Genomic DNA, 23,025 nt, shown 5'->3' with positions numbered 1-23,025 from the left:
GTGCGCGTGTGTGTGTGTGTGAGAGGCTGACAAACTTGACTCCAGCAGTCAAGAGAGTAAGCAAATTAAGGAAAGAAGAAGAATAAAAGGAGAACAAAAAAGTGTGTGTGTGTGTCCATAGTGTGAATGTCAAGAGCATCGCTGCAGTGCCAAGGGCAGAGGGACACCACCTCTGTTATCTTTCTCTCTATAACACACACACACACACACACACACACACAGTGGAGTGTGCTGTGAATGGGGTGCACAGCGTCATGATGGAGCTTCGTCACCTGAAGCTCAGCGTCATCACACCAATCAGCTCGTGGTGGACCACAAAGCTTCAGATCTGGATGCTGCTGCAGACTGGAGAACGTGGAGGCTTCACACACACGTTCGACCAGCAGCAGCACGCAATCAGCCGTCCAGTATGTGAGCACATGTGAAATCTGGTCCCGGTCTGCCCTTCCCTGAAGCTGACCTTTGACCTTCGGGCCTCATCATTTTATCCTGTTAGAAGTTTTGTCAGAATCAGAATTCTAGAGTGAATTGTGAGCTCCAGATCATCACTGAGACTGAAAACATAAAGCACTTGCATGTGGCTCGTCTGGCCTGAGGTCTCTCTCCCTGACAAACTGCACCTCCTCCTGCTGTGACCTGCAGCTCCCCCCTCTGGCAGGGCGGGAAACTACAGCTGCAGGGTTGAGAGGTCAAACCAAACCGAGAGCTTTTAAACAGCACCTGGAAGTTGGTTTCAGTCTCAAAGATAGACATGAAGAGGACTCATAACATGTTAGCATTTCCAACACGCTGCACGCTGCTCATGCTGAGAGGAAAGCTGCTAAAGTTACTACAGAAGTCCAGATGAACACAGAACAGCCTCAGTGAAGAGTGAGAACAAAAGCTACTAAAAAGAGCTAAAAAAAAAGAGCTAAAAGAGCTAAAAGCTCGTCACATTAACACTTTGAACACTCCGAGTGTCTGGATGTCACCGGAGCCGAGTCTGAAAACTCTTTGGTCACTTAACTGAACTGACTCTTACCCACGAAGAAACAAGCTGTCCTTGTGTTTGTGTTGTGCTTGCGTTGTGTTTGTGTTCGCTTTCACATTATTTCAAAGGATATTTGTGCACAGAACAACATGAACTCACTCACTTCTGTTCAAACTTCCTCCACACACAAGTCAGTGTGAAGCATATCAGCATAAAGAGACACTTTCTTAACTAGGTGCTCACACACACACACACACACACACACACACACACACACACAGTGGTGGCTGTGTGATCCGGCTGCTCTTTGCGTCTTAAAGCATGTATTATTGATTGGAACAAGCAGCAGTGAAGTGGAGCGCAGAGCTACAGCTTTGTTCAAGGGCAAAGCAGCAAGATCACCACTTAGCAGGCTGACAGGGAGGGAGAGGAGGAGGAGCAACAGAGGGAGGAGGAGGAGCAACAGTGAGAGGAGGGGCAACAGAGGGAGGAGGGGGAGTAACAGGGAGAGGAGGAGGAGCAACAGGGAGAGGAGGAGCAACAGGCAGAGGAGGAGGAGCAACAGGGAGAGGAGGAGCAACAGAGGGAGGAGGAGCGACAGGGAGAGGGGGAGGAGCAACAGAGAGAGGAGGAGGAGCAACAGAGGCAGGAGGAGGAGGAGGAGGAGCAACAGGGAGAGGAGGAGGAGCAACAGAGGGAGGAGGAGGGAGGTGTGTGTGTTGTGAGGAAGAGGTATCTACTGAAGTTAGCATGCTAACTAGCTAGCATGCTAACCAGCTCTAGAGGCCCCGTAGTTTCAGCTGAGAGGTGAAAACGAGTTTGCTGAGTTTCACAAGCTCTTTTAGCATTTAGACCAATAAGGAAACAAACTCACACCTGTGGTGACACCTGTTTTCCTTAGTAAACAAAAAAACACAACACTGCACCTTCTGAACTCAAGTTTCTCTCTTCTACCGAATAAACTGCCACATTAGTTTCAAACTCCACATTTTACCAGCTGCTCCTGACAGAGCAGCTACACCCAGAAACACCAACACACTGCGGCTCACACAGGATAAAACATGTCTAAAAACATTCATCAGCTTCAGCATGTGTGACAGACTGGGACACATGCCGACAGGTGGGGGTGTGTGTGCGTCTGCCCTGACCTGAGATCAGCAGCTCCTGCTCCATCAGTCCACAGCCCAGCACCTCCATCCAGTTGCCCTGGAAACGCACCTCCATCTCAAAGGAGGGATGAGTGAAGGGGAAGTAACAGTCGACCCACCGGACCTCCACCTCTGAGGAAACGAGCGGAGGAGAGGAGGAAGAGGAAGATGACAACAAGGAAAAATTAGTAAATTTCAGTCAAGTGAAAACCAACAACATGGCTTCCTGCCTGTGGGCAGTCTCACCTTCTCCAAACAGGTGAGTGACGAGTCGAGTCAGAGTGTGTTTCAGGTCGAACTCCAGCAGCTTGACGGCCTCCAGACTGTGCGCTTCCTGTTTCTGAGGCGTCCGCCGACCTCCACACTCGAACAGGGACAGCTCCTCGCCATCGTGCACCCTGGAAAACAGCTGGGACACACAGGAAACATCAGGAACAGTTCCTGACCGGCAGCCTAAAACCTCCTGACTCAACACACAACACGCCGCAGCTCACCAACAGGCTGTCCTACCTCGTGGTTGGAGAAGAGTCGGACACCCTCCATCTGGTGGAAGACGGGGTAGTGACTGGCGTCGATCTCGTCCCGCCTGTAAACGTCTCCGGCCAATAAGAAGGCATCCAGACCGGACCTCACCAGCTCCCTCTGGTGGGCGGAGGTGTGGGCGCGAAGCATCGTCTTCCTGCTCATCAACCCGTGATACAAAAACTACCGTCAGGTGAAGGTGATCAATCAGATCAACGAATTTTGTCTTCAAGGTGACTTTAAACAGCCTTTATTCCACAGACGACATCCTGTAAGCCAGTAAATCACCACAGATGCAGTGTGGGTGGTGAGCGGGGGCCCCTCACCTGTTCAGGTAGTAGTTATCTCCTCGTTTCCTGCTGGGGTGGTCGGGCGGGATCAGCAAGCTGTCAATCAAAGAGCAAAAAGATCAACTTGAGTCCACTAATTCAGCCCGACAGCGTGGAGCGTGTGTTCTGTATGTGCGGCCGTGTGAGCGGTCGGTTACCCACGAAGCTGCTGACCTGTCAAAGTTCTGCTCCACCGTCACCACGGGGCTCAGGTTGTCGTGGACGGAGAAGAGAGGGTTCCCCCAGCGGCCGGTGTAGGCACTGCAGACGGGTGGAGGCAGCAGAGGACAAGCAGCAGGGAGTTTAGCTCACTTTTAACATAAACACGTTTTTTTAAATCCTAAGTTACATACTAAAAGTGTGTTTAGTGGGCAGAAGGCCAACATGTACCCCGTACACAACGCACAGGAAGTGCCATCACTCTCCATTCACGCTGTGAGTTTCATCAGAGTACAACACGAGGCAGGGAGAAAAAAGGCAATAAAAGCAACATTAATCAAAGTATCTGTTGATCAAGTTTCAATCTTGTTTGAAAATTACCCAGCAGCCCTCAGCTGTCCTCAGAGTGTGCCGCCCTGCTGCTATCAGAGCACGCGGGCTTTTCTAAAGAATAAAGTTCATGACCTGTGAAATGGCAGAGTCATAAACCACTGTCAGACAACACACTCCGTGACTTCTTAATGACTTATTAATGCAGCATTAATGCTCACTGCTGTGTGTGGGTGCTTTATGACGAGTGTGGAATACAACCAGCAGCTTAATGATATTTCACTGCTGTGTGCAGAGCAGCACACTTTCACGCTCCCTGAAGACACACGAGCCTGCGGAGGGAGTCGGTCAGCAGTTTGTGCTCCGAAAATAAAGGAGGAACACAGACAAATAGAAAAATAATCCTTCTCAATCGCCACTGATGACCCGGTGGAGGTGTGAGGTGGTGTCAGGCTCTGCGGAGACCCTGCTGTCCTCGGCCTCGATTCTGTCAGCACCGTGCTGAGTTCAGGACGCTTCTGGGCTGCAGCCTCCTGCAGTGGGTGTGTCCTACCCGACCGCTGACGGCACGCAGATGAAGCCGGAAATTCACATCAAGTACACGGCACACAGCGGTGAAAAACAGCCAAGCAGCTGCAGCATAAGCCCCTCCCCCTGCACGGACGCGAGCCAAACTGAAAACTCAGAGTAACACGTACTTTTTTCTGTACGTAAGATGGTACATCTCGATGGTTAAAGTTTAGGCCGGCTCCCAAACATGGCGGAAGACTCCACCTTTACCTGAATCGTACCTGTAGAAGTGTGCTTTGATCCGCTCCTTGATCAGCCACAGAGGATGATGGGATTGGTTGTGGAGATTGCGGCCGACCTTGGCTAATATCTTTGGTGTGACGTTGGTGAAGTCATCGCGGGGGTAGGAGTGGCCCAAAACCTCCACCGAGTCCTGCCCAATCACAGGCTGAAGGGCGGGGCCATCTGTGCTGAGGCGCCTGCGCGATGCTATGCTGCCATTGGCCAAGAACGTTGACAGACAGCAGCGATGGCGCAGGGGGCGCAGTGAGGACTGTAGGAGGGGTCGGAGGAAGCAAAGGGGGGTGTTGCCGAGTCTCATGATGATGATGATGACGGGTCCATGGAGCTGGGAAGACATGAGAATATGATCAGCATGAAGCTACATGGCAGAAACATGAAGCAGACAAGAGCTAATTTAACCAGATTTTAAGAACTTCTGCAACATTTCTGTACGTCTTCTGAAGCATGTTGTGAATTTTATTTAAAATTTAGTTTTTTATTCTAGACTTCGCAAGTCTGAGGACGTGGCACACGAGCTTGGGAGGATGTCGGTGACCCAAAGTGAAGGCGTTTACGCCTGTTGGGTTCCTGTTCACTGGTGACGGTGAGATCAACAACATGTTCTCCGACTTCGAACATAAACTTAAAGCTGCAGTGAACGTTTTTGGCCACCAGGGTTCAGCAGAGCTCCTTATTATCCTTATTATGAAGTTGCTTCGGCTAACATGCTAGCAAACAGTTGGCTCTTCCACATCCAGCTGACAGACCAACACCATCACCAGCCGGAGCCATGTTTGTCTCCGCCTGAGGTCCACCTTCACTGTCCTTTTAGCTCCGGTTTGGTGTGCCGTTCAGACCGATTAACGTGCTCACAATCAGTCAGAGAGGCTTCAGCCATCAAATTTATCATTTCACTCGACAGCAGAGAAGGGAAAGGAACACGACATGAATCAGAGCCGATCGTAAACTAAACACACCAGCTTCTCAGCGGAGGTCGGATAATGTGAGAGCTACACCTGCCAACACACACACACACACACACACACAATAATTAGTTTATGATTGTAGTAATAGACAGACAGCAAAAGGTCAAAATGAGAAAAAGTGAGCAGACTCGGCTGCTTCTGGTCTTTTCACCGTTCAACCTCTGGACAGGAGATGAGACAATCACCTTTTTATCTGTGGCCCTCATATTTGTCCATTCACACACACACACACACACACACACACACACACACACACACACAGGGAGCATCCCTGAACAAGACAAAGGGTGTTGCATTGCAGTGGCATTGCAGCAAAATGGATTATTGTTCCCAAATCCATGAAGCTTTTACCTCTGCTGCTGCTGGTGTCATATTATACTGGACTGGACAGGACAGTGCTGAGCACAAGCATACACACACACACACACACACACACACACACACACACACACAATCTTCAAAACTGGCTCTGAACTGGGGGGCATCTGAAGGTCATTTTGACCTCAACAGGGACATAAAGGTAAAGTACGCAGAATTTTGCGATGACACAGCAGTAAAAGCGCCTGCAGTGACCCCTACAGGCCACAAGGATCATCACACCTCACCATAACAGCTGGACAGACTGACCTAAAATCTCCAACTTTTTGCAGAATAAAAGCTGCGAAATGCAAAAAACATCTTCCTCTGAAAAGGATAAATATGTTCAGTAAAGGTCATGGAGGCTCAGCCATTATTTGTGTGGTGTACAAAGTCCATAATTTGTCTGAATAGAGACACTAAAGGTCACGTAAAGACCAGAGGGAAAGACGTCCTCTGCAGAGCACCGATGTGTCCAGAGTTTCCTGCAGAGTTTCACAGTGGAGGCAGGCTACAAGGACCACCTTCACCGACATCATGACACTTCATACACTTTGAAAACATCAACGATGAGGCCAGCAGAAGGGCCACTTCACACAGCAAGTGGCTGCTGTTTGGATCGATCAATGCAGCTCGATGTGTAACAGATTTCAGAGAGATCAGGTTGTCAGGGTCACTGATGTAGGAGTGAATGTGTGGAGGCCCACAGGGCACAGTCTGCTTTTTATTATATGTGACTAAATCTGAAATCTGCTTGTGGTGACATTTTACGTGTAAATGTATTCTCCTGCTTACAGTTTGTCAGTAATATTTCTACTGGCTTCACTTTTCAGACCAGGAAGCTCCGTCCACTTCTCACACTGCCTAAATCAAACCTACTGTCATTAACTTTCACTGTTACGCGATTATTTGTTAATAACAAGGACTTTCAGTATGACAGACTGACCTTGCAGAAATTTGCTTAAATGACTCCATGTTTCCAAATACGTTTCTGTTTCAATTAAACAGCAACTGCTCAAATACCCAGCTAAGGAAAAGGTTTCTGAATTAATACTGACTGTATTTCATATGTCAAAATGTTCCCAAGGGAACATCTTCCAACAGCTTCTTTTGTCTCATAGACAATACAAAACCGCGGAAATTGGAGCAACAGAAGCTTCTTCATTAGCTTTGTTTTTGTTGCCATTTTTCTTTCATTTCATTTTCTTTCCATTTTCCCTAATCACTTCAGCTGTGACCAAGCTATAAACTGACATGTCGTACCTCCACTCAGAGTTGACGATTAATCGCTAAGTCTCCGACTATAAATCGGACTTTCATCTCTGTGGACCTGAGAAATGTCTGGTGTTCTGGAAAAGGTGAAGCAACTCGTCATCCTGCAAGATGACAAAAGTTCATGTGACATTTCCAGAGAAAGTATAGCTCGACCTGCGCTGGGTGTACGTGATCCTGCAGTGCAGCTCGCTGAGGGTTCAGACTCATTCAAAAGACGTCCTTTGGCAAGTCACTCTGACACAAAGCCTCTCCTCTCTGGGACTGACCCTCTGCCGAGCATGTGACCGTGACCATATGTCTGTTCCCATGGCACCAAACACCACCACGCGAACACATATGGACGCCTACGCAGGCGGACACGCGTACAGTAAATATGCACACGGTGCACATAACAAACTGCAGAGACGTGGAGCTGAGCAGAGCGCAAAACCCTCAGCCGCAGACATCAGGTCATAATCTGGATTCATTTTCATCATTTCAGTATCTTCACATGCCTAAAAGCTGGTCAAGCTAAGCTAACACGCTAACACATGCTGCTGATCCAAAACACTGACCGCACGTAACGACGGACAACACGAGAGCTCCCCTGTTGTGGTTCTTATTTCAGGTCAATTTAAACAGGATTACATGCGAACAAACAAACAAACATGCTGATGTTGTGCTGCAGCAGCCGAACCTGAACCACAGCTGTGTCACAGCATGATGCACTTTTATGTCTGTACTTGGCTCGTGTTGTGATCCCATCTGACAGAAAAGGTTCACTTTTCTCAGTTGGTTCATCACGATTTAGGTCAGAGGTCACGGCGACCTGACTGCGACACAAACCCATCAGATCTGAGAGCAGGCCGGATGAAAAGAAATCAGAGTTGACGGAAATCACAGAGGTTTTTAAAGAGGGAACGATCACATGGATTTTTAAAACCCAGAGTTGTGAACTTGAGAAAATGAAAATATTAGATGGAATCAAACTTTAATGAGTCCTGTGGGAGAGTCGCTGCTGTTTGTTTATCGGTGAAACTGTCAGGGTTTGACTTTCCAAGCCACAGCAACGAGAAAACATTTTATAATCTGACCTCCTGCAACATGTTTAGACCAACCAGTGGGAACAGTCAGCAGATCTACTGATAACATGTGCATCATATCTGGTGACTCACAGTTGTTGTCACTGCAGTGAGAGTTAAGTGCTGAAAAAAGGCACCAGAACCAGTTCATCACCAAACGCCACGCAGCTGCAGTCCAGCTAACGTAACCTGTGACGCAGCTGCTGCCACACGTCAGGTTGCCGTGCAGCAGGGACAGGAGAAACGTGCGCCGATGCAAGCAGCTCTGGAGGAAGCGAAACGTGATTCATCGTGTGAAAACTGCTGAGAAAATCCCTTATTTTGTTGCCAAGAAGTTGTTCTGACTAACCAGCATGGCAGCAGCCAAGAGTGAAGCTCTGATGCGACTTCTGACGCCGCCAAGGACGAGCAGCAGCCCTCCGTCCAAACCCCCCCCAACACCAGACAGACGGACAAATAAAGTTAGAAATGTGTCGGCAGGTGAAACAAAACTCAGCTCCGTCACTGAGAGAAAACGCCAGACTGCAGGAAATACGGAGCCTCAGACGAACACAGCGGCCGCCAAGGTTACAGCGTGGCATAACACACATGCACACACACACACAGGCAGGTCCACGCCACGAGACGGAACTTAAATCAGACGAGCACATGACGCACATGCTACACAAAGACTGTAAAGCCTGTGTACACACACACACACACACACACACACACACACACTCCAGCCTCTACAACCTGACAGGCTGATACAGCGACGTGATGGATTACATACTGCAGACAGAGGGGGACGGGATGGGCCCACAGAGACGCCGCGTGTGTGTGTTTGTATTACAGACACACCGACGCTGAGAGACACGTGAACAGAAGGAAGACCAAGAGGAACAAAAACACCTTCCCATCATGAAGTGATGTGATCGACCAGCTAATCTGACTGGCAGACTAAAAAATACTGCAGTAAAACAACGTCAAAACTACCTCAGGGGCACACGGCGATCTGTGCTACACAAATGTTGTGCTGGTAAGAATTTGATTTTTATGGAATTTTATAATCTGGCTGTAGAAAGGTGAGAACGGATGTGGCCGATGTATTTCAACAATGGAAAATAAGAAAATAAGAGAAACTTTCCCGTTCTGAACAACCCTTGAGGCCATTTGAGTCGTGACTAAGGAGTCCATGCGGCTAAATAAGAGCGCCAAGCGACCAGCTGCTAAAACAACCGAGCGGCCCTGACGGGCGTGACGGGCGTGACGCGTCGTCATGTGGTTACAAACAGTCAAACTGCTCGGTTAGGTTTTGGAAAACTTCATGGTTGGGGTGAAAAAACAAAAATTACTTCTTCAGTTCAGTGATGCGCACAAGTTAAAACAAGCCAGTGTGGACTTTCAGGACACAGAGTGTCCTGAGGGGAAGTCCTACCCGACTTCCTCTTCGGCCACTAGGGGGCGCCACATAATATGTATCTGGGAGGTTTGCCTCAAGACGAAAAAGGGGGAAAGATTTTAACTGCTGGATGAAAAGGACTCCTGGTCTCCTTCTGGTTTAGGGTGAATTCTACATTTCAGACGTTTCACAAAGTGGTTTGCATGCTCAGATACCAAACAAAGATGGCAGCAGTCAGTCCTGAGCAGCAGCAGCACAGTATGAGGAAGTTATTTTCAACCTGTCGTGGTTCCCATAGAGAACACATGCCATGATGATCATGACTGTGTGTGTGTGAGAACAGGTGGTGTGTGTGTGTCTCTCTCTCTCTCTCTGCATGACTGTCAGTGCCACTCGCCGCCTCCCATCGGAGGGACTCCCTCTCTGGCACGATGACCACTTCCTGTGGCTGACGCCTCCCTTCCTGTTCCTGACGTCGCTCGCTCGCCAACACGGACAGTTACACAACTTCTGACACCCGCCCGCCTCTCTGTTTGTGGTTTTAACAAATGCATCACCGTATAAAGTCACGAGGGTTTGACTCTGTAAAAATAGCTGTGGTTAACACTTTTCCTGAGCAAAGTGGGACTCATCTCAGGATGTGACACATTAAATGTCTCTGCTCCTTTTAAAGTGTGAACCAGCACCAAAAAATGAAGTGGGTTTTTGTGTGTCGTTTCCAAAAAGTCACCGGTTATAAAACCTCCTAAATTAACGTCTAACTGTTGAGCTCAAACGAAAGTCTACCAAAGTAAGACAGCAGGTCACTAAAGCTCGGTTTCCGTTCGCTCTCACCAAAACTGAAGCAGACACGTTAGATCGTTTCTCACGCATCACATAAACGTTCCCACAGTCTGTACAGCGAGCAGGAGCTTTTCTCGGGCTGCCACTAATGATCGTTTTAGGATTAACCAGTTTATAAAATGTCAGGGAATTGTGAAAGTCGCTTATCACCTCTTCCCAAAGCCCAAAGTGACGTCTTCAAAGCCAACAGTCCAAAGACTCCTCAGTTACTGTCAGAAAAGACAAAGCAAAGCAGCAAATCCTGACATTTAAGAAGAAAGTTTCTAAACTGTATTCAGACTACAAACACACAAGAAACTACAGCTGCTACTTCAAATGTTTGGCCGCCACACGCTGAAGTCTTTGAGTCTCATGTCGTCTTGATATCCTGAAACAGGTGAGTAGTCAGCCTGACACACTGCGTATGTGAGGAGTGTGCAGCAATACAGCAGGACAGCTGCAGTGTGTATGCATGAGTGTGTGTGTGTGTGTGTGTGTGTATGAGTGTGTGTGAGCTCCTGCAGGGCAGCTGAGCTGCAGCAGGATTTATGGGAGCTGTAGTCAAACTGATTGGCTGACACTGTGGCGTTCATTTAAAAACAGAGCGTCCTGGAACGACCCCACATCCATCTTCACTCCCTGCACCTCCTCATCCTCCTGACATCTCCACCCCCTCTTCTTCCCTCCGTCTGTAAACCTGCTCCTCATTCCTCCACTTTCTCCTCCTGTCCTACACCCTGTCATGCTCCCTTATCTCCTTCTCTCCTCTCCTGCATTCCCATTTTACCTTTCCTCCTTTCCTATTACCGTTTTCCAAAACTGTTTTCTTCCCAAATCTCCATCTTTACCCCCATTACACCCATCCTCCTCTAATGTTTCCTCCTCCTCCCTCAGTTGATATCTTTTCTTCTATATGTTCTGCCAATTTGCACCCCCCCCCGGTTTCTCTTTCTTCCTCCTCCTCCACCTTCTATAATAAAGCCATAGCTGTGGATGTTCAGCTCCATGAAGCAGGCAGCTTTTTGACAAGCAGCATTACATCAAACCTGCACAGGCAGCCTGTAAAGATGTAATAAAAGAAGAGACTTTACTTTAGGAGGAGAGGAGGGGAGAGGAGAGGAGAGGAGAGGAGAGGAGAGGAGAGGAGAGGAGAGGAGAGGAGGAAAGGAGAGGAGAGGGGAGGAGAGGAGGGAAGAGGAGAGGAGAGGAGGAGAGGAGAGGAGAGGGGAGAAGAGGAGAGAAGAGGAGGAAAGGAGAGGAGAGGAGGGAAGAGGAGGAGAGGAGAGGAGAGGAGGAGAGGGGAAGAGAGGAGAGGAGGAGAGGGGAGGAGAGGAGAGAAGAGGAGGGAAGAGGAGAGGGGAGAAGAGGAGAGGAGGAGAGGAGGGAAGAGGAGGAGAGGAGAGAAGAGGAGGGAAGAGGAGAGGGGAGAAGAGGAGAGGAGGAGAGGAGGGAAGAGGAGGAGAGGAGAGGAGAGGAGGAGAGGGGAAGAGAGGAGAGGAGAGGAGGGAAGATGAGAGGAGAGGAGGGGAGAGGAGGAGAGGAGGGAAGAGGAGGGAAGAGGAGGAGAGGGGAGGAGAGGAGAGAAGAGGAGGGAAAAGGAGGAGAGGGGAGGGGAGGAGAGGAGAGGAGAGGGGAGGAGAGGAGTGAAGAGGGGGAGAGGGGAGGAGAGGGGAGGAGAGGGGAGGAGAGGGAAGGAGAGAAGGGAAGAGGAGGAGAGGGAAGGAGAGGAGAGGAGAGCAGAGCAGGGAAGATGAGAGGGGAGGAGAGGAGGAGGGAGGAGTGGAGGAGAGCAGAGGACAGGAGGATGACAAGATTCTGACATGATGAAGAAGGAGAAACATTTTATGGTCAGAGGAGAAAAGTGCCGAGGCTGCAGCTCTCTGCCACCCAGCAGCTCTGCTCATACATCCAATTTGTTTCCCTTCACTGTGTGTCATTCACACACACACACACACACACACACACACACACACACACACACACACACACTTGCTTACTCCACACTTCTCAGCAGCCACAGAAACTTTTCTCCAGCTTAGTGAAGACACTGAGACAGGAAGCGTAATGCAGTTCAGTTAGTGAACCCGACCAGCTGCTTGATTCTGACGTGAGAAAACGAAGGTGAGGCCTCACGGGCCGATCGATCGGCTCGAGCCATCGAGGGCTGATCTGGATCGATCATCCTCTGCCCTGACCACATGGCAGCACCTCAAAGCTCGTTTTTTCTCCCCCGATCTGTCAGGTTCAGCACACGGCGGCTTCAGAGCGCGTGAAGAGTTTGTCCACTGTGTGAAATATAAAGTACACTCCTGTTGGTTGTTGAGCTGTCGTCACCATCGAGTCAGACGTCTCAGTCTGAGCCCCAGGACGCCTCCTGCCTCCACGCCACCACCTGACTCACTCTGACCGCTTCACAGACAACAGCTCACTGAAGAATACTGAACATGACAAACACAGCACACAGTGACAAAGAGGACGATAACCTGAAGTGGGAACCAGACACACAGAGAGACAGACAGGCAGACCCACAGACAGACAGTTGACTTGACTTGATAGACAGACACACACACACACACACACACACACACACACACACACACACAGAGTCAAGGCACTGTGTAAAACAGGAGAGGTTGAGGAAACAAACTGGTTTGAAATGTTGATGTTTCCATCAAAGCTCCACGTCAGCTCAAAGTTTTATTTCCATTTTATTTCCAGTGTGTTTATTTTATGTTTATTCTCTGTAAGCTTTCAGTTTCCTGTCATAATAAAAAATAACTTGACTTCAGGAGGGACCGCTGAACGCCTTTGGCTGCAGAGGAACTACCTGTACACCTGTTAAGTACCACTGCTGTGTGTGTGTGTGTGTGTGTCTGCGTTTATGTGTGTGTGAGAGAGGAAGTGTGTAGGAGTGGCAGCCCTGGCTGCAGCACAGTAAACATATGCTCAAGAGACGTTGGAAAGAGTGCAAACTGGAAATTGAAATTTTGTCGCAAAAACACACACACACACACACAGTCTGTTTTCTTGGCTAATTTTGCAGCTCGTGTTTTGGCCGTTTGGGGACTGGACAGAAGCAGACGTCTCATTTCTTGCCGTTTAGCCGTCACCCACACTCGGCGCCGTCCTCTGGGTGCGACCGCAGTCTGAGACTCCGCTGGTGGCAATCAGACAACACTGGAGACACAACAAAACCGACACATTTCAACATCTGTCGCAGCTGAGCCTGAAAGCGTGTGAGCCGCAGACGATGACCGTCGTCCTCGTGTCCAGGCGTTAAGAAGCTCAGCGCCTCACAGCTGATTCCCGAGGAGGAAGCAGAGGCCAGAACTTCCTGTAACCTTCGCCCTCCTCACAGACAGCATGGACAGCGTTTGATTTTGTCTCGCTTTGAGGTTTTCTTAAAGCTGAAAGGCACGCAGGGACCAGGTTTACTCAGAGCACCAGTAAAGTAACACACTTAAAATATAACATAGGCGACGCGTGTTTTCCCCCCAACAAGAACTTGTTGGCTCCAGCAGGTCGGAGGTTTGCGGGGTTCCTCAAAGAACCTGATCGAACCCCGTGCGGTTTTAATCACGTCAACTGAACAAAAAATAATTTGCCCCTTCGTTAAGTGGAAATGTTGCAGGTGTCTTGTGCACCTCACAGGTCACATTCATGCTATCGTGTACGGAAACTGCAGAATTTAGGAATGAAAGTGAAGGTTGGCTGATGAGGTTTTACTGACAGTTTGAGCTTCATCAGTCTGTTCTTCAGCTAAACTAAAAGGGGCTTCCTGAAGCGCTGCACGAAGAGACGGACGAGGTGCAAGTTTTGCTCTTCAACAGGAAACACCAAATGAAATCAAAAGCTTGTGTCAAATTTTAGAGAATAAACTCAAAGCTCTCTGGTGCTGCAGGTTATTTCTCATAAGGCACAGCCTGGTTTGGAGAGCAGCTCACAGAGTTATCCTTTAAAACTCCGAGCCGGGCTTTTAATAAAAGACAGAGGACTTTTCATGCGCACCGAGTTTTCTTCAGTGGAGACTGAAGACAAAGGAGACGGCGAAGCGGGTGTGTGTGTGTGTCGTGTTGAAAAGTAATTGGCAGCAGCGTGAGGATGAAAGGCTGAGCGGCTGACCTGGAGTCTGCTCTGACTCAACACACACTCCGATATCCTCTGAATGTATGCAGGATCCTTCCTCTTCGTCTCCGTGTCCGCTCCTCACGGGGAAATCTATTCGTCCTCACCTCCAGCGGGTCCTTAAGCTGAGGTGAAGCAAAGCTGGACTTTGAGCTCTAATCCTCGTCTCCTCTCCAGATCTCTCTGTCTGGTGCAACCAAAGCTTAGAGAGACGGAAACATAATAGTTTAATGAGGGGAGAGAGGAAACCACTCCAACGGGAACTTACACACACACGGAAACAAGTTTTCCAAAGCCTCATTTGTTGAGGATTTACTTCCCTGGAGGAGCTGGGCTGATTTTAATCAGTGCTGGGGACCAAACGACTGACCAAACTACGCTGCTATTACCGAGTACCAGCTCACGTTTAAATCAATCACGTTCACGTTGAATCAGACCGACAGGGCGGACAAACACAATCAGTCCCGTCAGGAACTCACTTCACAGGCCACAGTTTGAGGAGGCTGCAACTCCAGCTGTGCTTTCCCCGTGTGAGGAAGACGTTTAATCGAGATTCACGTCATTAGAAGACTCCAATTTAAAGGTCTTGAATGGGGATTGTTGGACAAAATCCTGACCGGAAACTCCATCGTGCTTGGACCTCATCAGACTCCTGTTATCAACAAGCACACAACAACGTCATTTTTCAAACCTACAACAGAGTGGTGACGAGCCTGAATCTGGCTGACTGAGCAACATTTCTGCATCACACACACATACACACACACACACAGTCACTGTCGGACACTTTATGAGCCTGTTGTGCAGCCATATGAGAACTGTGGCTGTGAACAGAGCAGCAGAGTGACGCCGCCCAGCTCATCTCTGGCTGTTTTCTGTTCTCCTGTAATCTTCTGTCAGGTCCTCGGAGAACCCGACACACTCCGCTGCCTCCTTATTAGCGGCTGAATGTTTTATTTTCACTGAGCGTAGCGACCGATCACGGCTCAGATAAAGACAGGAGATGTGCAGGAGGTGCTAACTTTGAGACCCGCGAGGCCTCGCAGCTCATAAAACAAGGATTTAGCTGCTGCGGCGTGAGGAGAAAATGAGGAAAAACATATCATTTCATGTTTAAAATCTGCTCCGAACCGCAGCCTCCCACCCTGCAGACAAAGACGCGACTCGCCCCGCGTGGTTCAAGACCTTTACTGGTAAGAGGAAATGTGACGACTTGTTTGTTTTGTTGGTTGCCTATGACAGCAAACTGAATGAAATGTGGGTTGTTCAGTTTAAAGCAAGAGACTGAGCTCTGTTGAATGGACAGTTAGCGGCAGCCTCAGGAGCAGCTGACTACGACTCTGTGGGGGTGAGTAGATACCAACTGACTTTTCATTTTTGGGCGAAATGTTCCTTTAAGGTTTTGGAGACATCTGGAGTCCAGGAGGTGTTTCAGGTGTTACATAACAGAGCTGCTCATCGTGTGCTCAGCAGGTTCAGGAAGGGCTTTCTAGAACAGACGGAGGACACACGTGCACAAACACGCACGCACACACATGCACGCACAGTAGAAAGGTCGTGCACACCAACTCACACCAGAGAAATCAATTTGACATCCTGGATGACATTTGGACTGTAAAAGACTACGTTATCTCTCTCTCACACACACACACACACACACACAGACAGCAAAGAGCTACTGGATCCTCCTTGCAGTTCTCAACAATTAGCACAGCGGCTAATTTGTCTTCACTTCACAACAGCAGAACAAATGCTAACACTCGCCGTTGCTACCACAGTTAGCATGCTAGGCTATGTCAGGTGAGGTCATTACTACAGTGGTACCGGCTGAGACTGGAAACTGACAGACAGAAGGTGACGTAACATGAGATGTAAAAGTTTTCGTCTGCTTTGATTTTACTCTACCAGCCACCACGACCAAGCGGAGCCGTCCAGGCGCTGACTTTTCAGAATAAAATGCCTCAGCGTTAGTAAAACACAGCAGGGAAAGACAAAAGGCCCCAAATGAATCAGTTAAAGATGTTTTCACAAACAGATAATGACTGACGGCTTTCTCTCAGCTCTCTCAATAAATTAATTAATGCATACATCTTTTTTAATGTGACTTTTGATACGTTTAATTGCATATTTTTTTATTTACTGAGTCTTTTGTTTATTTGGTTTTGATTCAGGCAGAGAAAACAGAGAGAGAAGGAAGGAGTGGAGAAAGAGTGATGAAGTCTGGACCACAAACACACCTGCTGGTAGAGAGAGAGTGTGTTTGTGTGTGTGTGTGTGTGCAGCAGATGGTACGGTGAGCTACTGGGATCAATCGTCATTTTGAGTGTTGTGTGTTTTTCTGTGAAATGAAAACTTTCCTCAATGCTGCTCCGTTTGACCTTCGTTTAATCTCTGTAATGGACGGACGGAGGGACGGAGGGACGGATGGACGGACGGGGTTTACTATTGCAGCACGTCTGTCTGTCTGTCTCCGCTCTGTGACTCCAGTTTTATTTCTATAAACCGAAACCTTCGGTTACTCAAGCAACACTTTGTGAATGTGTGTGGCGTCGTCTCCATCGGGCTTTCAAAGCTCTAAATGCTGAATCACACACACTCAGCTGCCAGTTTATTGAGTACACCTAAAGGAGCAAAAACTAATAAAAATAGCTGACAACCAATTTTCTCTCAGTCCACAAATTAAAGAGTTTGGTGTTTGATGTGACCTGCGCTAATTGGAAAGTGTCATGAGGCAACTTTTGCTGTAATTTGGTGCCATACACACGAATTGAATTGAAGACTGGATTAATCACAGCAGGTCCATAAATCCTCCCTCCATGAAGGGTTCAATGCTCAGAGTTTCTGTTATTTCTAATTTTGTAAAGCAGTTATATCAGCTGACAGAACTTCATCTCAGTGACATCCACTCTACAAGCTTTTGAGTTCCATTTGCTCAAAGGCTCCACCTTCACGTTCCTCTGAGCTCCACCCTGTTCACACAGCTCCAACATCCTGGCTGCCCGCACTGCTGTGATGCTGCCTGCAGTGAGAGTGGACTGATGGGCCCGGACGGCGGTCCCGAAGCGGCTTTAACACAACAAGACCAGGAAGGGTGCCAAGAGACAGCACACACACTGATGCAAATGTAACGCCGCTGAAAGCAGCCATTAGCCGGTTAATCACCTCGGCTGTAACTCTTAACAGTCAGCTCTAATATACAAATTTAATCCCAGTCGGGTTTTCGTGTTTTATTATTCAAATTAAGCACTAATGACTACAGAATCGGGCAGTAAAACGGAGCGCACTGCTGGGCCGCTTTTTTTATGACTTTATTTTTAACTGGTTACGGCCGAAACTCAACTCTGATTGGTGGAGTTGATCACAAAGCCAGATTAACTTGCCAGGAGGCCCCGATGCTAAAATGGGCTCCTGGGCCCCCTCCAGTACACCCGTTCATCCCATTGTGCACTGTGCGGACATACCAGGTCCAAAGTTCGCCGTGTGGTAATTCACTTAAATTCTGAAAGTGTCTATAATCCACATGTTGATAATAACAAGCATGAAATGACACTCCGCTTTACGGAGATTCATATGACTGACTTTCAGCTCAGCGTTAATCTGATCAAAGCGTTGACACACATAAAGATGACCGACACGTCTCCTGCTCCTCCCACTGTCCAGAGGTGAAGCCAAAACATCCCTGATACGAGTGCTGCCATCTTGTTCTTGTGATGTCATTTGGAGCCAGAGTCAGGAGGTCTAGCCATGGTATTGAGCTCCTGTCCATACACCCGTCTGAGCCAATCAGGAGCAGCACTCAGCCGTCAGTCATGACATTCCAGCCATTTTTTTAAGCATCAAATAATTAATTTTAATTTTTTCAAATTAAATTTAAATAATTAATTTTAAAACCAAGCTGTTTAGAACAATGAACAAAACATGAAACACTGAACAAACATCAGCGTGATAAGAACGACCTAAAATGACTGACTGACAGTCAGCGGTTGGTTGGATGGACTCTGTGGTCATTCTTCAGGCCACAGTAGGAGGTGCAGGTGCAGTAGAGAAACTTCACAAAGTCTTTCACACAAAGAAACTGCAGGAGCACCAAAAGCTGCTGACTGGCAAACGTTTGTTAGTTCATTTTGTGAACGTTCCCTCAGCAGGTTTTAAACGGCGGTCAGACGTGGCTGTGACTGCGCGAAGTGATGAGATTCAGACGTGATGTCTCCCCGGCTGAAATCTGCAGCGGCTTGTAATTACAGGCGAAGGCGGTGGGAGAGAGCTGGACGTGGAAGCCTCTCTGTTATTAATGAAAGCTAATGAAGGCAGCGGCTCTGATCTCCTCTCCTCAGTTATGGAGGCACGGAGAGAAATAAGCAGCTGCGTTAATTTAGACCACAGGCGCACCTCCAACACTAACATATCTGTGTGCGGCTCATTAGAAAATCAGGGAGGTTTTCCTGATTAGACAGATGACTGAAACTGGTTTTCAGGCGCTGTGCGAGCTACCTGTGAGCAAAGCACACGACAGCCCAATGGATCCTGGACTACATCCTGCTACACAAGAGCCTGTGAAGTCAGGAGTTAAAAGGTATAAAAAAATACCAGTGACAATTTACTGTTTGACAAACACCACGTTAAAATGGCTGCAATGTAATTCTTTGGGGCAACTCCAACCGCCACACGTATGTCCACTGAAAGGGCTTTTGTAGTCGCTCACAGGCTGAGGTGTCAACATCACAGGAAGGATCCCCACAGAGGAAAAGAGGAAAACACAAGTCTCGCTCTGAGAGGGCAGAGATGGCAGACAAAATCACGAAAAGGAAACGATGTTTAACTGATGCGAAGTCGCCCATGACTCGGAGGACTTCTGTGTGCCCGACCCTGTGCAGGACCTAAACTTCGTCACCGTGAGCACAGATGGTCCCGTCGGCCAGTCGCCGCTGCCTTTTGATTTGGACTTCCTCCAGCTCGTCTCCACCACATCAAAGCGTCGCCTCGTTTTGACAACATTTGCATTTTGCTGCCAATTAAAGCTGAGGTCGGGTTTGTCTGCATCTGCAGCGCCGACTTCAGTTTCCTCGGTGTGACATTACATCCGGAATCAAGCCGAAATCCCAGGAAACCACCGTAAACCCCGAGACAGGAAGGTCAGACCCATGAAATATTCATTCATAAATAAACATAAATACTTTGCATGCACTGCATGTGCAGCAACCATGAATGTTTGGAATGACATTCACAAAATTAAAACAGTTTTGTATCACGCTTTAAAATTGCAGGTCACTAATGTTTTATTCAGTGTTTTCAACATATAACCGACTTCACTTGTTAACCTGCTGTTGTTTGTTGTTAAGTTTTCAGTATTTGTTTTTGTCTTTCTGTATTCTTTTACTTTTAAATTGGACACAATAAAACAAAAAGTAAAACGGCAGTCTCAAAGACATCTGAATCTTTTACGGTTCAGATCATGAAAACATTGTGGTCTGGCTTCATTGCTGGATCAGTTTCTCACAGATTTCATGTCAAAACTTCCTGCAGCTCAACTCCAAACACTTGTTTTATTTAATGAGGAATGTTTGGCTCTCAGAGCTAAATTGAGAATTAAATTAATAAAAGAAAAATAAAACAAATAATCTTTCACTTTTACAATTAATGTCTTCACTAGTTTCACATTTAATAGTTTTTACATTTTTCCCCCACAATGTGAGTAACACACACACACACACACACATTAAGAATTTAAAAATAAAGTGTGAAGGGCAGAACAGGGATCAATATGATGTTCAACACATTACATACACACACACACACACACACACACACCTACCTCAGTCTGAGGAACAAACGGTGCAGAAGAGTCTGCTGATTGATTGAGAGAACAGAGAAGATGGGTGGATGGATGGGTGGATGGATGGGTGGGTGGGCTGGAGGCGATCAGGTTCGGGTCACGGGCTGATGTGTCCCAGACGGATTCTTCTGCAGGTCTGAACACGGGAGGAAGCGATCGATGGGAGGGACGTCGGGGGCCTTGATCCACCAGGCAGAAAGGAGACGGAAAAGTCAATGAGCAGCTCGCAGCGCTGATTCAAAGTGAGAAACAACCGACAAACATTTCAAACTAACTCGTTTCTGGAAGAGTTTCTCACTGGATCCACTGGAGCTTCTGAGCACTTTGCTAAAGGTCAACAACCTCATGTGATGAGAACACAGAAGACGAAGCTCTGCTCTCAGATGGCCAGATTCATGTGACTTGTGTCTTTGTCATCTCGAGTTGGTTCACGATGAATTCTGGCTAAATGAAGACTTTAAACAGAGTGAAAAACACGGCTGATCGAGCAGCTTCCTTCACTCCAGCACAAAGTGTCACTAATTTCAGTGTGGCTCTGGTTTTCTTCTTCCTGTTTGTCCAACTCTTGTTTGTGGTCTCATCCTTTATTTTTTAGAATTAAGAGTCACCATCATTCATCGTGTTGTCGTCACAGTTTAGCTTCCAGTGAAAACCACCTGCTGTCTTTAAGCAGTCAATCGTCAGCAAAGAAAAGATTTCAGTATCTTAGAAAACACAGCGAGAGTTTGATAGTGACGGAGCAGACGCTGACAGCAGAGTCTGAAAGAACACAGAGAGTTCGTCCAGTCAGCTGAGACTAACACACACACACACACACACACACACACACACACACACACACACACAGGTGGCGGGGGGGAGGGGGCGTCTACAGGGTTGATTAGACTGAATTTTAACTGACAGGTCAGCTGACAGAAACAAACTGGACACTATTTTAATAAGTGATTAATTGGACCAGAAGAGCAGACATGACATCAGTGTTATCAATGCAGTTTTACCAACACACACACTCTTTGTTTTGTGTGTGTGTGTGTGTGTGTACAGTGTGCTCTTTAGCAGTGGATGTGTGAAAGGTCAAAGACACATCCTGTTTGTTGATGTCCTGCTGTCTTTTAGTGTAAAGGTCAATGGCGCTGCTGTGTGTGTGTGTGTGTGTGTGTGTGTGTGTGTGTGTGTGTGTGTGTCTGTTGCTCTCCAACATGACAAATCTCGCCCTGAACTGAAATGCTGGCTCTCCTCATGTTTCCTCATCGTCTTTCCCTCTGACATCACTTCCTCCCCACCCAGCAGACTCAAACTGACCCAGAGGTCAAAGGTCAGAACACATCAGCTACATTAACATGCTGGGATGTTCTGACACAGACGGCATCAGCACAAAGAAAACAAAAGGACTCCTAAGGACTTTTTATGACTCTGTGGTAGCCTCTGCTATTCAATACGCTGTAGAGCACGGACCGGGACAGGAAGAGACTGAACAAGCTGGTCAGGAGGGCCAGATCTGTCCTGGGCTGCCCACTGGACTCTGTGGAGGAGGTGGGTGAGAGGAGGACGTTAGCCAAGCTGACATCCATCATGGACAACACCTCTCACCCTCTGCATCAGACAGTGGAGGCTCTGAGCAGCTCCTTCAGCAGCAGACTGCTACACCCTCAGTGTAGGAAGGAGCTACAGCAGCTCCTTCATTCCTGCTGCTGTTAGGCTGTACAGCTCAACAGTCTGGTCCTCTTTCCTCCCTTATGAGGACTTGTATATAGCTGTATCGTGTACTGTGTTTACTTACCTTGTAAATTGTTAATTTATTCTACCTCTACATCCTTTTGTAACTGTTTTTGCACACTCTTTGCTTTTTGCACTCTTCTTCTTCTGTCCTTGTGAGCTGCCACAAGTGAATTTCCCCACTGTGGGATCAATAAAGTTCATCTCATCTTATCTTAAAAAGATATCTACACCTGAACAGCCTGAGCATCATAAATAATAAAGTCTGACGTCACCAGTCTCCAACGTGCAGCCGTCTGGGACCTTAACTGACTTTCTGTAAGAGATCTCCTAAATCTTAAAGCATTTCAAACATGGCAAAAAGCTTTTCAAGTTGAGTAGGAACAAGGATGACAGATCGTCATTTTCTTTGTGCATTTATGTCCATATTTTCAGCATTTAGGTAAATACAGTAACTTCTCAGTGAAGGTCCCTCATGATGCTGACAGCTTTGCTCTAATGCACGGTGGTTTAACAGTCCCTCAGCCTAAACACAAACGGGCCTCGGAGCTCTGAGTGTGTCGTGTACGGACTAGTTTTTCATCTGTGTGATGTTATCAAACCATCAAGCTTTTACCAAAGCCACTTGTCGGGAACGCTGAGGGGAATCCTGGGAACACGAACTGAGTTTTCGTTTACGGTTTGTAATCCTGACAATCATGATGAAATAGTAGGTCACAACAGGAAGTTCACACAGAGTTACCACACAGTGATACCAACAACACATTCGTGCACAATTACTTACACGCACTTTTTAAGATTTTTTTTCAGGTCTCCTTACCTGAGAAAACAAGCTAACTTTATAGCTGCAGGTGTGCCAGAAGTGTTTGTAGCAGAGCAGCTAACATGCCGACCGACCACAAGACCATTTTAGGGGGAAATGAAGCGCTGCGTGACCCGACATGCTGCCGGTTTATGTCCTGAAGCCAGGCACTATAACCTCACAGCATCGTTCATTCATTAAGACGCATCAGTACTGTGTTAACGCACATTATTAAGAGGTTAAAATGAGCAAAGCTAACTCACCTTCTGTCACACACCAGCGTTGACCTGCTGTTCAGTCGGCGAAGACGCGCCTGTGTGGCCGTCCGAATATAAACGTATTGAAAATTCAAAAACAAATTGTCGTCATTTTTTTTATCACAGTAGAATTTATAAATTTTAATGTCACTCGAAAGAA

General features: G+C 47.6%; 1 protein-coding gene across 4 annotated transcripts in view; it reads right to left on the bottom strand.

Moving 5' to 3' along the window:
- fars2 (phenylalanyl-tRNA synthetase 2, mitochondrial) overlaps positions 1-23,008 on the bottom strand; it is a 73,202-nt gene extending 50,194 nt beyond the window's left edge. For 2 of the 4 annotated variants that reach the window (XM_046371835.1, XM_046371832.1), the window contains exons 1-8: positions 22,872-23,008; positions 20,070-20,269; positions 4,250-4,596; positions 3,144-3,230; positions 2,967-3,026; positions 2,629-2,797; positions 2,365-2,527; positions 2,119-2,250 (exon numbers count right to left, since the gene is read on the bottom strand). In XM_046371835.1, coding sequence (XP_046227791.1) covers positions 2,119-2,250; positions 2,365-2,527; positions 2,629-2,797; positions 2,967-3,026; positions 3,144-3,230; positions 4,250-4,569 — 931 coding nt within the window. In that variant the 5' untranslated portion in view covers positions 4,570-4,596; positions 20,070-20,269; positions 22,872-23,008. Of the gene's footprint in view, positions 1-2,118; positions 2,251-2,364; positions 2,528-2,628; positions 2,798-2,966; positions 3,027-3,143; positions 3,231-4,249; positions 4,597-20,069; positions 20,270-22,626; positions 22,834-22,871 lie in introns of those variants that run through there. The other 2 variants (XM_046371833.1, XM_046371834.1) reach the window with 2 other exon arrangements.
- Positions 23,009-23,025: the final 17 nt, after the last annotated feature.

Source organism: Scatophagus argus, chromosome 18 (assembly GCF_020382885.2).
Source record: "Scatophagus argus isolate fScaArg1 chromosome 18, fScaArg1.pri, whole genome shotgun sequence".
Classification (NCBI taxonomy): domain Eukaryota; kingdom Metazoa; phylum Chordata; class Actinopteri; family Scatophagidae; genus Scatophagus; species Scatophagus argus.
Note: the sequence above shows the minus strand (reverse complement) of the source record. Positions and strands in the feature narration are given on the sequence as shown.